Source organism: Apteryx mantelli, chromosome Z (assembly GCF_036417845.1).
Source record: "Apteryx mantelli isolate bAptMan1 chromosome Z, bAptMan1.hap1, whole genome shotgun sequence".
Classification (NCBI taxonomy): domain Eukaryota; kingdom Metazoa; phylum Chordata; class Aves; order Apterygiformes; family Apterygidae; genus Apteryx; species Apteryx mantelli.
Window position 1 is genome coordinate 9,783,129 of NC_090020.1, and position 12,360 is coordinate 9,795,488.

At 48.1% G+C, this 12,360-nt stretch overlaps 1 protein-coding gene across 1 annotated transcript in view; it reads right to left on the reverse strand.

Moving 5' to 3' along the window:
- Positions 1–466: 466 nt before the first annotated feature.
- LOC136995361 (neuronal acetylcholine receptor subunit alpha-7-like) overlaps positions 467–12,360 on the reverse strand; it is a 57,224-nt gene continuing 45,330 nt past the window's right edge. The window contains exons 9-10 of the mRNA XM_067315984.1: positions 12,124–12,233; positions 467–988 (exon numbers count right to left, since the gene is read on the reverse strand). Coding sequence (XP_067172085.1) covers positions 467–988; positions 12,124–12,233 — 632 coding nt within the window. The remainder of the gene's footprint in view (positions 989–12,123; positions 12,234–12,360) is intronic.

The window sequence follows — 12,360 nt, forward strand, 5'->3', positions numbered from 1 at the left end:
TCAAACCTGAGAAGTGAGTATCAGAGCCACAAAAAATCCCCAAAACATAAAGATACTGAAAACAGTAAAGTACTGAAGAGCTTATAGCGAGCCACATAAAAATAGCTAAAGGTTCACAGATGCTTTGTAATGTATTGATACTAGTGTTAGCTTGTAACAAATATATTGTAGATTTGAATTCTTGTCTATCTTGTCTATCTGATGGTCACAAGATCATGACATAATTACATGTAGAAGTAGTCTAAGAAATAAATAAAAACACATATACTCAACATGTGTGCTATTCAGTAATTACAGTCGCAAACATCAGGAATAAATTAGCTCTTGAAACTAATTTCGGTTCCTTCTGCGTATGTTAGCACAGAAAAGTACACTTCTCTCTTTTGAGTTAAATTACCTAGCAAAATTACTGGAAACCTTGACTTTTAAATTACCTTTCTCCTTACTGTTTTCATCTTTGAAAGCCTCATGCAAAATCCTTTGAAACAGCTTCTATGAAATTTGGAGCAGACATGAGTATTGTAAATGTGCAGATGATGGCAAAAAGGGTAAATGCAACCAGGCACAATCTGTCTATAACAGCAGCTGCAAACTTCCACTCGCTGCAGATTTCCTCACCCTCATCTTGTTTTCTGAAGCGCGTTGCGATGAACTGAACCTCCTCCAGGATCTTCACGATCACTGGGAGGTGATCCACGAAAGCTTTCTTCTGAGCGAGCTCGATATCCTCTGGCGAGGGGCAAGTAACCTTTCCGCTCTTGCTACCCAGATCGTTGCTCTGGCGGCAGCGTGGGCTCTCCATGGCGTGGTAGCTGTAGACCACGTTGCCGTTGCTGGACTGGTGCCCGGGCAGGACGTTCAACTCAGCGCTGTTGACGCTCGGAGGGTGCTTGGGATAGCTGTATTTGCAAGAGAGGGGCCTTATGTTTTCCCCAGGTTTCTTCATTCGCAGAAACCAAGCGCACCAGTTCAGCAGGATGACACGGACCTGAAAGAGAGTGATCAGAATATGAATAAAGGGAGCCTTTGAGCATTTTAATGTACTGTTTCTGAAGCATTTGGTGGCTACTGTCATCAGTCCTTATGTTCAATTAGAAAGCCTGGCTGTTTGCTATGTTCTCCAACTATCTGATTTTAAGTGGAGTTTTTCAGGATCTGGGTCCTTCCCAAAAATGACATTTTTCAGACATGTTTTGAACATACAGGTGTTCCATGTCCACCCAGCTTAGAGAGCAAAGGAGATTTAAGATCTTCACTTTACAGAACATTTCTCGAACTCCTCTATTTTGCAAACAATCCTGGATCTCTGTGGTTGAGCGGAAGGCACAAAGTTGGCTGCATTCTTTTACAACCATTTCTCAGTTAATATGGAGAGAGATACTCTTAAAGATTTGGGGGGCAAATGTTTAGATTGTGCTGAATTAGACTATAGGACAGACTAACTGAAGTTTTTAGCATATACCCTCCCCGCAACCCCTGCTGTTTAAGTCTATATAAACAGCCTTGTGTTGTTTTACTTGAAAGCTGTTGCAATCCTGTTTTAATCCTTGGTGAAGAGTTCAGCCACATAACACAGCAGGCCTTCTCTCAAAACAACAGCAGCTGATCAGTTAAATTGGGCAGTTCGAAATCTGAATGTTGCTATTATCAGCTGTCGTTTCCTCATGCTCTGGTATAAAACTGCTCCGACAGTTCGCGAGAGCTTTCTAACCTGCCTATGGACGTTTGTGGGGCAAATATTTCCTATTAAGGCTGTCAGGTGAGCTAACTCAGGAGGGTACATCCAGCATTTTTTTCCCTGTGAACTGATCTTCAGATCCCTTGTCTGAACTCTGAGCCTGCCAGATTTCCCATTTTTAGTACTGATTGCTGTGGAAGGCAGACAGCAGCAAACTCAATCAGTAAAATCTTGTAACCGTAGAGTCCTTCAAGTAGTATGTATAGAGGAACGGACATTCGCAAGGAGCTGGTGAGAGTCGCTCTTGGAAGATAGGTGGCCTCTTCAATTACTGGTTCGCTCTGCTTGCAGAAAAAGCAGAACTGACCTCTGGTTTCACCCCTGTGCCCAGGACCGCCTGAAGGATGCTGCTCCTGTCGGTTTGGCCCTGTATGCCTCAGGGCCACCCCTCGTCCGTAGGGTGGTTTCAGATACAGGTGGAGTCATCTCCTGCGTTTGCACAGGGCAGATGCGCAGGTGGGCGAATTACAGCTCGCGCTTTGCGTGGCTGCTGTAATGACAAGCGTAATTTCAGAAAGGAGGAGACGCTAATTACCGCAGCAGGGAGTGATAATAGTAAAACCCCAAAGCCAAGACGAGTGGAAGATGGTAATACAATTTTTAAGTTTTACAGTGAGAGTTCTTCTGGCTCGCAGCCCTGTGGGCCATTCTGCTTCACTCCCTCTAATGAATCTTTTATTCCTCACCCTGAAAAGCTATTTTCCTGAGTTTCAAATTATTCTGCTTTCATTGGTGGCTTTAAATGTTTCATTATTTCCTCTCTGGTCACCACAGACAAACACAAAACTATAATGTAGCAGGTTAAAAAATCCATCCTGGATTTAATTGAACTTCCTTAATTAAAATGTCCTCTGACTGCTTATGGACACAATGATTGCATATTATCATGGAACAATATAAAGGCTTTAATTGCTGACAATATTTCAGCAGTGTCAGTGGCAAGGGTAGAGAGAAATTCATTCTCACATAATGTGAAATTCCAAAATACTAGGCCAGGCAAACTTTATTAGAAAATGTTGATATGTCTGCCCTGGGTCTTCAAGGAGACGTAAGGGGAAAAGCTCTGTTCTGCAGAAATGTTACCTTTTCTTTCAAGATGGTGTGCTTATTCTTTGGAGAATTTACATTTATAATTTCAGATACAGACAAGCCCATTTCCTACAGACAATTAAATACATGCAAGACAACACCGCAGCTTTTCATGTGTTTGGACTAATGCCATATTTCCTAGAAAGCACAGACGTTCAGGCATCAGTCTCTTCCTGGCATGCCAATTGGTTGAGGTTGTCTAGAAACAGCCCGGGTGTGAACCCCTGCCCACCGCTTAGCCCACGGACAAGGCTGTAGCTACAGCGCTCTGTGAGGAGCACCAGCTCCCCGGCAAACCTGCACGCCCCAGCCCGACGGCATCAGCCAGCCCAGGATTATATCCAAAGGGAAGCCTGAAACTAAACAACCTGATGTAGGCACAGCAGAGAGCCGGAGGGCTTCTGCCTCTACCTTGGAGGTGCTCCCAAGGAAAGCCCACGCCTTCCCCTGGAACTCGCTCCAGCAGCCAATTCCATCAAAGGTGGAAAAACATCCCCTAACAATTAATTAGGGGTAGAGCTTTGCGATGCCTGGATGTCTGGCTCTGCCAGGGGGAGGGGTGTGTGGGGAGTGAGTAGTTCTAGGAGGATCTGCTGAGACTGAGATTGCAGAGAACAAATTTCAGGTAAGCAATTTCCTCCTCTCTGCAGATAGCCATCTTAATAGGTTCCTGTTTTTATTCAGCAAAAAGCTGTATGGATGTCTCTGAAAAAAAAGGTAAACGGGCCCGGAAAGATGCTGGCAGGAAAAAATCAATGGGGACTGTGCCATAAATCCTAATGACTGAGCAATGGCTATGACTTGCAGAGAACTTGTGTACTGACCACTCTTGGGCTGCCAGCCTCTTCCCACACAACTGGCATTTGCCCCTTTTGTCTTGAGATCGCTCAGCCCTGCCTGCTTGCCTGTGCTACAGCTGTCACAGTATATCATCTGCACTCTCCAGTAATGCCTTCTACAGTCTTTGCTTCCTGATAGTAATTTTTTTTAAGTGTATGGCAGTTCAGCTGGCAGGCCATTGAACCTTGTTGTTCAAGGATGACGACCCCCTGCACACAACGTTTTCAGCCAAAAAATAGTGGACCTCAGCAGGTCTGTGGCAAGAACCCAGAGTACTCAGATAGGTCTTTCTTATCTGTAGTTTCTACCTTGTCATTCTTTGTCCAGACGTTGTCAAATACAGACCGTATGGGGGTTTTATTCATCAATATATTCATCATTATTCATCAATGACTTGGATGAAGGGACAGAGTGCACCCTCAGCAAGTTTGCTGACGATACAAAACCGGGAGGAGTGGCTGATACGCCAGAGGGCTGTGCTGCCATTGAGAGAGACCTGGACAGGCTGGAGAGATGGGCAGAGAGGAACCTCATGAAGTTCAACCAAGGGAAGTGCAGGGTCCTGCACCTAGGGAGGAATAATGCCAGTCACAAGTACAGGCTGGAGGTTGACCTGCTGGAAAGCAGCTCTGCGGAGAAGGACCTGGGAGTGCTGGTGGACACCAAGTTAAGCATGAGGCAGCAATGTGCCCTTGTGGCCAAGAAGGCCAGTGGTGTCCTGGGGTGCATTAGGAAGAGTGTTGCCAGCAGGTCAAGGGAAGTGATCCTCCCCCTCTACTCAGCCCTGGTGAGGCCACATCTGGAGTGCTGTGTCCAGTTCTGGGCTTCCCAATGTGAGAGACATGGCACTACTGGAGCAAGTCCAGCAAAGGGCTACTAAGATGAGTAAGGGACTGGAGCATCTCTCATATGAGGAAAGGCTGAGAGAGCTGGGCCTGTTCAGCCTGGAGGAGAGAAGACTGAGGGGGGATCTTATCAATGTGTACAAGTATCTGAAGGGAGGGTGTCAAGAGGATGGAGCCAGACTCTTTTCAGTGGTGCCCAGTGACAGGACAAGAGGCAATGGGCACAAACTAAAACACAGGAAGGTCTGTCTGAACATAAGGAAGAACTCTCCTGTGAGGGTGGCAGAGCGCTGGACCAGGTTGCCCAGAGAGGTTGTGGAGCCCCCTTCCGTGGAGATATTCAAAAGCCATCTGGATATGCTCATGGGCAACATGCTCTAGGTGACCCTGCTTGAGCAGAGGGGTTGAATTAGATGATCTCCAGAGGTCCATTCCAACCTCAACCATTCTGTGATTCTGTGGTTCTGAGTGAAACAGCAGCAGGTCTGTGCTGGGGGAACAAGTTCCCAGCAGCATGCTTCAATACACAGGTCTAGATACTTCCATTCATTTCTTCCCACAACCAATCCCTATTTTGCTCTACATCTAGCCAGGAATCTCTTGCCAAGTATGTTCCTACAAATTTTCTTGCCAATGGCAAAAGAAAATCCACTCTTTCTACAACTGCTCCAGAAGTGGACCGAAGTGTGTACCTCTCCCAAACATATTACGGGGAAATGGATGTTCTCCAGATCCCGTGATTGCTCAACCCTTGTTTAATTTGTTACTGCATTTTTCGCTATGGGTCCCTTGGATTCACTCATCGGGAGGGAAGTCCTCTCAGCTCTCCAGGATGTGAATGGGAGTGTGTCGGGTTGCTCCAAGTCTTGCAGGAGCTCCGGGGAGCTCCAGATGACCGATATGAAAGAAGAAAATCCTTTGTCCAATAGTTTTCAGATATGCCATTTCTGTGTTCTGAGGTTTGAGAGAGTGAGCAACAAGCCAGGTCTGATAGCTTGTTACAGAAGAGCACAGTTCTTCAGGGCTTGCTTTGTCTTGCAGAATGGATGATTCGTGTGGTAATGGGCTGGTTTCATGTGTCTGGTTAGGCCTAATGCTAAATCTGGACGTACTGTAGAAGCAGCTATAGAAGTCCTGTCTTAACATGTAACATTCAGTTGTTACAGGGCTTTGCAGAACTGTTCTCTTAGGCTTGTCCTCTTTCCCAGGAAACTTCAAAAAGAATCACGAATGATAATTTCCTCTAATGTCTCATCATCACAGTGAAGTTTCCTTAGCAAAAATATTTGACGTGGCCTCAGAGAGTATCTTGATGGGCTGGCAAGGAACAAGAATTGACTGGCAGGGTCTGTGAGCATATTTAACAGGACACCTCAGCCCATGCCCAGACTCCTCAGAAGGCAGAAGACACAGTACAATTGCCCAAGGGGCTGTTGTGCTGCTGCATACTCTATCCATTTGGACATCTGAAGCATGTTTATCCAGACTGGTGTCCTCAAGTCTTGCTGACATAGAGGTTCGTCTAGAATTCACCTGCTGTGCTGTCTTGAAACTAAGCTGATCTTAATTTATACAGCTTTTTAAGAAGTGATTGTTAGGTATGCTTAATATCTACTGATCTATTTTTTTTTAATTTGCATTGACTCTGCAACTTATTTTTAGAGAAGATAAATTAGAAATCAGTCCTGTTTCTCAAGCTGACATTGGTAGCCATGTGAAATTTCACATCACATCACGATAATTGGCCAGCATGACAAATAAAGTGAATGAGATAATAGAGTGTGGAGGAATGGTTAATTGAGAGCGGGCATGCTCTGATTGGGATGAGCAATCCCGTCTTCGGGGTAGAGGAAGGCATCTAGGCCAAGGCCAGCGAGCCTGCTGAAAGCGGCCTTATGTAGGCCAAGGCAAGCGAACCTGCTGAAAGCGGCCTTATGTAGGCCAAGGCAAGCGAACCTGCTGAGGCCTGCTGAACGTGGTCGTATAGCGGCCTTGAGCACTACAAAAGAAGGTATTCATGAAACTGGTAAACAAGTCTGGACGGAACTAGGGTCCATAAATGTCGATGGAGCACAATCAGCAACTTTGCACCAATCATGTATCCGCTTTATACGTATGGACAGAAACTGTAACCAATCATGTAACTATTGCTAGCGCATGCGTATTGCTTGTCGATATATATACTTTGTGTAAGCTCTAATAAAGGGAGAACGACCATACTCATATTGAGACTCATCGTTACTCCGGGGTCCCCTCCCTCACTCCAACATCTGGTAGCAGAGGATGGTTCGCCGCGTCTACCAAGAGGCTTGACCTCGGCTGATGGTCCGTGACTGCGGTAAGCAGCGAGAGGACGGGAGTGGGGGATAATAAGAAGGGGCTGGGAGAAGTGCTGGCAAAAAAAGGCTGCCGCCAGACACGGTCCGGGGTCGCGCCCCGTCTCCCAGACAGCGGCATGGAAGCAGATGCCGCGGCCACCTTGCTAGCCGGTATACTCTCCAAGAGAGGAATTGACGCACCGGTGAAGCAGTTACAGAGGTTGATTAAACTGGGGCAGCAATGGGAACATTTTTCGGATACACACTTGTTATTTTCCATATCGGAATGGCGAGATTTCGGAGAAACAATGTGGCATAAGACCATCGAGGGTGGAGACAAGGACAAGAAGGAGGTTGAGGTGGTGCGAGCTCAACCGTCGGTCCCTCCGCCACCGCCCCCCCCCGCAGCCCTTGCCTCCGTCCACTCCTGAGGGAGCCAGCAGTGCGCCGTGCCCAGGGCCCTCGTCGCCGCCCGTACCGGGGGAGGGCAGCACAGCCCCGCCGAGGCTATGGCGGGAGCCCCTGACGTTGTTATCTCCGGAGTCGTCAGGCACAGCCTCGCCTACCACCCCCATGGGGACAAAGCCGTTCACGGCTCAACTATTAAAAATGTTTGAGCAGCTGTCAGTAAAACTGGAAAAGCTGGAACTGAGGGACGGGAAAGCTGTTCGCGCACTTTGCAACACCGTACTAGAGACTTTAACGGCAATGAGCCGGTCTGTCGGGGAGGCACTGCAAAGGGCGCGGGAGAACTCCGAGGGGGGGGCATCGTCAGCGCCGTCACCCGCTGCGTCCCAGAAAGCGGAGGTTTCCCCAGAGCCGGCTGGTCCGAGCTCCGAGGCAAACGCGGAAGTGCGCCCGGAGGAGGCTCAAAGAGGGGCGGTGGCCACGCCCCTTGCTGACCTCATAGACTCGGGCGGGAAGGAGTGCCGACCCCCTCCTAGTGCTCCCCCCCCGCCGCCGCCTAGCAACAGTCCCCTGCATCCACCGTTGCCGCTGCCTACGCCACCTCAGCGGCCGCCTCTACCCTCCTTCAACGAGACCACCCGCTCACGCCAGACTCCATCAGAGCACCCCCCACTGCTTTCGTCCAGCGAGTCTTCGGGGGACAACACGCCTGACACCAGAAATAAAGTACCGCCGTCACCAGAAGAAACCGTAAGAGTGCTACAGGAGCTATCGGAACGCCTGAAAAAAGTGGAGCTGCAGGCGCAAGAGAAAGAGGGAGGAGTACCTCCCTGCTTAATAAATCCCCTCGCCAGACTTCCAAGGGAGTCCCGCTGGAGTGGTTTTATCAAGGACGCTATAAAAGAAGGTGAACAATGGAAACAGCACGTTATGGAGGGACAGCCTCGGGATTCCCTTCAGACTTTGGAATTAACTGTGGTAGTTTGGGCTCTAACTCATTGGTTAAATACCCCTCTAAACGTAGTGACTGACTCCATGTATGTAGCAGGGGCAGTACCACGACTGGAGAATGCCTTAATAAGGGAAACATCCAACCCGCGGTTGGGAAGTCTGTTCATTACCTTGCGATCTGTGCTGGGTCAACGAACAGCAGCTTGTTGTGTTATCCACATTCGTAGCCACCAGCTAGACGTGGGGCTAGGCCAAGGCAATCAGCTCGCTGACAGCCTGGTTAGCTCAGCGTGTCATCTACCCCCTGTGGACAAGTTTCAACAGGCTAGACAAAGTCACGACATGTTTCATCACAATGCCAAGGGCTTAAAAAGGCAATTTGGCCTAACAGAGAGTGAGGCCCGAGGTATGGTGCAGGCTTGCCCAAGGTGCGGGAACCACGGCCCGGGTATTGGGCTTGGGGTAAATCCAAGAGGGTTAAAAGCCCTAGAATTATGGCAGATGGACGTCACACATATTCCCGAGTTCGGCCAATTAAGGTATGTGCATGTAACCATTGACACCTTTTCGAAAATGATATGGGCAACTGCATTGCCCGGAGAAAAGGCACAGCATGTGTGCAAGCATCTGTTGGCCTGCTTTGCCATATTGGGCGTGCCTGAGCGCATAAAAACGGATAATGGACCTGCCTATGTCAGTCAAAGGCTTAGGACGTTTCTCTCTCGATGGGGGGTTGATCAGGTTACCGGAATTCCACATTCACCGACCGGGCAAGGGTTAATAGAACGTACCCACCAAGTATTAAAAGACTATCTCAGAAAACAAAAAGGTGAGGAGACGGACGCACAGCAGAGGCTGCACCGCGCACTCTTCACCCTGAATTATCTCTGTCTCATGGGCGACCGTGAGGAGCCCCCGGTGATCATTCACCATCAACAGCTTAAATTCAATAGTACAACAACGTTACCCCAGTTTAAAGTAATGTATAGGGACCCAGCCTCCGGAATATGGACTGGGCCCGCCCCTGTTATTTTTAATGGTCGAGGTTATATGTGTGTTTCCACAGATCGTGGTCCAGTGTGGGTACCCAGCAAGAACGTGAAGCCTGTCTTGACTCGCCATGACTCATCAACCGAACAAGAGGGCGAAAATCCTGATTCTGGGGATACTGTTCCCAGTGGTAATGGCGCTCTACAAGATTGAGCCCAGACATAACATGTGGGTTACCTGGGCGAATAAGACAGGGCAACACGCTTTCTGTTTGTCTCTAGCTTCTGCTACCCAACCTTTTTGAACCTGTCTAAAAGGGGTCCCCAGCTATAATGTCAACAGCTTCCAGGAATACAGCACGGCAAGCTGCAGTGGCAGTCTGTCAACTGCTAACTGCAGTGCCGCCCTCATTGCAGGCCTAAACAGAACACTGCCATGGGACCCACAGGAGCTAAACCTGCTGGGGTCCATGAGGATTGGGAACACGTCAGGCAATTGGACTCAAACCTGTATCTATTTTGGGGGACGCGTGCAGCCTTACCAGTTATTTAACTGGACAGGGTGGACGAACGTCACCCCAACAGCAGTCTATTATGATTATCACAACCGTGATTCCTTCTGTGGCACCAATGGCACCAGCCGTCAGGGGCTGGGAGCCCTTGGGGCTGAGGCAAAAAGGGGGCACTTAATTTGGAACAATGGTACCCCAAAGGCCCTGCCACCAGACGTCTTTTTGATATGTGGTGACAGGGCCTGGCAGGGAATTCCGAAAAGGGTAATGGGTGGTCCCTGTTATCTTGGTAAGCTGACATTACTGGCACCGGATCAAAATTGGTGGAAACATATCACGGAGAATGAGACCGCCGTCCGCAGTAAACGAGCAGCCATAGGGCTCTCACTGAAAGAGTGTTTTTGTCCTTCTTCGTGCCTGGAGCAGCGGCAGGCAACGCCCTGAATCAGATCGGCTGGTTAGCTTGCTGGGCTGAGAAGCAAGCTAACGTCACCACTGAGATAATAGAGAACCTCTTAGAGGATCAAGGTAGTTTGCGACATGCTATTCTACAAAATAGAGCTGCAATTGATTTTTTGCTATTAGCTCAAGGCCACAGTTGTGAGGATTTTGAAGGTATGTGTTGCATGAATTTGTCTAATCATGGTGAATCAATTCACAAACAATTGCAGTGGTTGAAGGAACATACCGGCAAGATCCGTCAGCACCATGGGCTATTCGATGACTGGCTAACTAACCTGTTTGGAACTCTACCACAATGGCTAACGAGCTTACTTACTGAAGGCTTACGCGTTTTACTAATCCTTGTAGTTGTCGGTTTGTGCTTATGCGTAGTCCTGAGCTGCTTTAAGAACGCTCTGCTAAAGGTAGTGAACCAAGCCTGGATTGCTCATAAACAAGAAGGGGGAATTGTGGAGGAATGGTTAATTGAGAGCGGGCATGCTCTGATTGGGATGAGCAATCCCGTCTTCGGGGTAGAGGAAGGCATCTAGGCCAAGGCCAGCGAGCCTGCTGAAAGCGGCCTTATGTAGGCCAAGGCAAGCGAACCTGCTGAGGCCTGCTGAACTGGCCGTATAGCGGCCTTGAGCACTACAAAAGAAGGTATTCATGAAACTGGTAAACAAGTCTGGACGGAACTAGGGTCCATAAATGTCGATGGAGCACAATCAGCAACTTTGCACCAATCATGTATCCGCTTTATACGTATGGACAGAAACTGTAACCAATCATGTAACTATTGCTAGCGCATGCGTATTGCTTGTCGATATATATACTTTGTGTAAGCTCTAATAAAGGGAGAACGACCATACTCATATTGAGACTCATCGTTACTCCGGGGTCCCCTCCCTCACTCCAACAATAGAGGACGCTGCAAAAGCAGACTTCTTAGAAACCAGGGTGAGCAGATGACTGCGACTATTGGTATCTGCTTTAGCTTTCATTACTTTTCCTTTTGTAGCAGCAATGTGTTCCCTGCTTATTCTAAAACCCATTCTTGGGAAGGTGAGAGAGAAAAAAGTATGCTTTTGTTTTTAACATGAAAATCTAAAATAAACACATTCCTCCTGAAAGCTAACTGGGGCTGGTACTGGACCTCACTGGCGTAACAGACTCTTCTGTTGTAGAGAAAAGAGTGTCCACAGACTATGGCACTGAGAAGTCATCAGATGCCAGCAGACAAAATTGTTTCTCCAGGCAGACAAGTGGATATGGTTTCAGCAGAGGGCAGATTTCCCAGCAAAGTCCAGGGGTCCCTCAGCACAGCCAGACTGAGCCCAGACTGAGCCTGACTCCATCTGCTGATGATGCAGAAAAGCAGTCAGCCACCCTGCAAGCTGCAAGAAGCACAGCTGAGTTTATATCCAGGACCCTTGGTGCCCTGCGGTGGTGGGTACTGTCTTCCAGCAACTCAGAGAGCCATTCACAGCTGGGACAGTTGCAAGAGTGGAAATGCAGACTGCCTCCAGTGTTGAATTCTGGACCTCCTGTCCTTGTTTTGGGAGATTACAGCTCTGCCAGTGACTGCAGTATAAATCTCTACAAGGCAACATGCCGGACAAACTGCCCAGCAGAGACTAGTAGGTGTTTGCTTAGTGCTTTGAAACGCCAAGTTTTATCAGCACCAGCGACTGCTGGATAAGAAATCAAGGCTGTTGCCTTTGGGGTCAGCACTTGCAAAGTGGGTGCAGAGTAAGCTGTCTCCTGGTTTAAGTTTAAAGAGAAAACCCAAATAATATATGCTGGTTTTAATGGAAACCCAAATTTAGTATATTCGTTCTTTTACGCTGGCAGCAAACACAGCAGTGTCACACATACTGTCTGTAGCTGGCACTTGGGATTAATTGAGAACAACTTCTGCCCCTCATTAGTTCACTATAAATTGTAATTTTTTTTTTAGCAGGTTGTTGAATATTTACCGCCAAAGCTGCTTACCCATTTGGGCATCTTTCCTGCTTGAGGGTCATGATGGTGAAACTGTAAAACCAGCACCGTTACCACCACAGACAGACCAACGATGACCATGATGCTTGCGAAATATTGAGCTGCAATTGAAAGGAGGATTTGGTTAGGAGAGGAAAAAAAGAAAAGGCAAATAACATTCCTCAGCCAGGCCCTGAGAGCAGTCCTGTGTCACATCCAAACATCCTCTCCTCTGGCCATCCACACTAT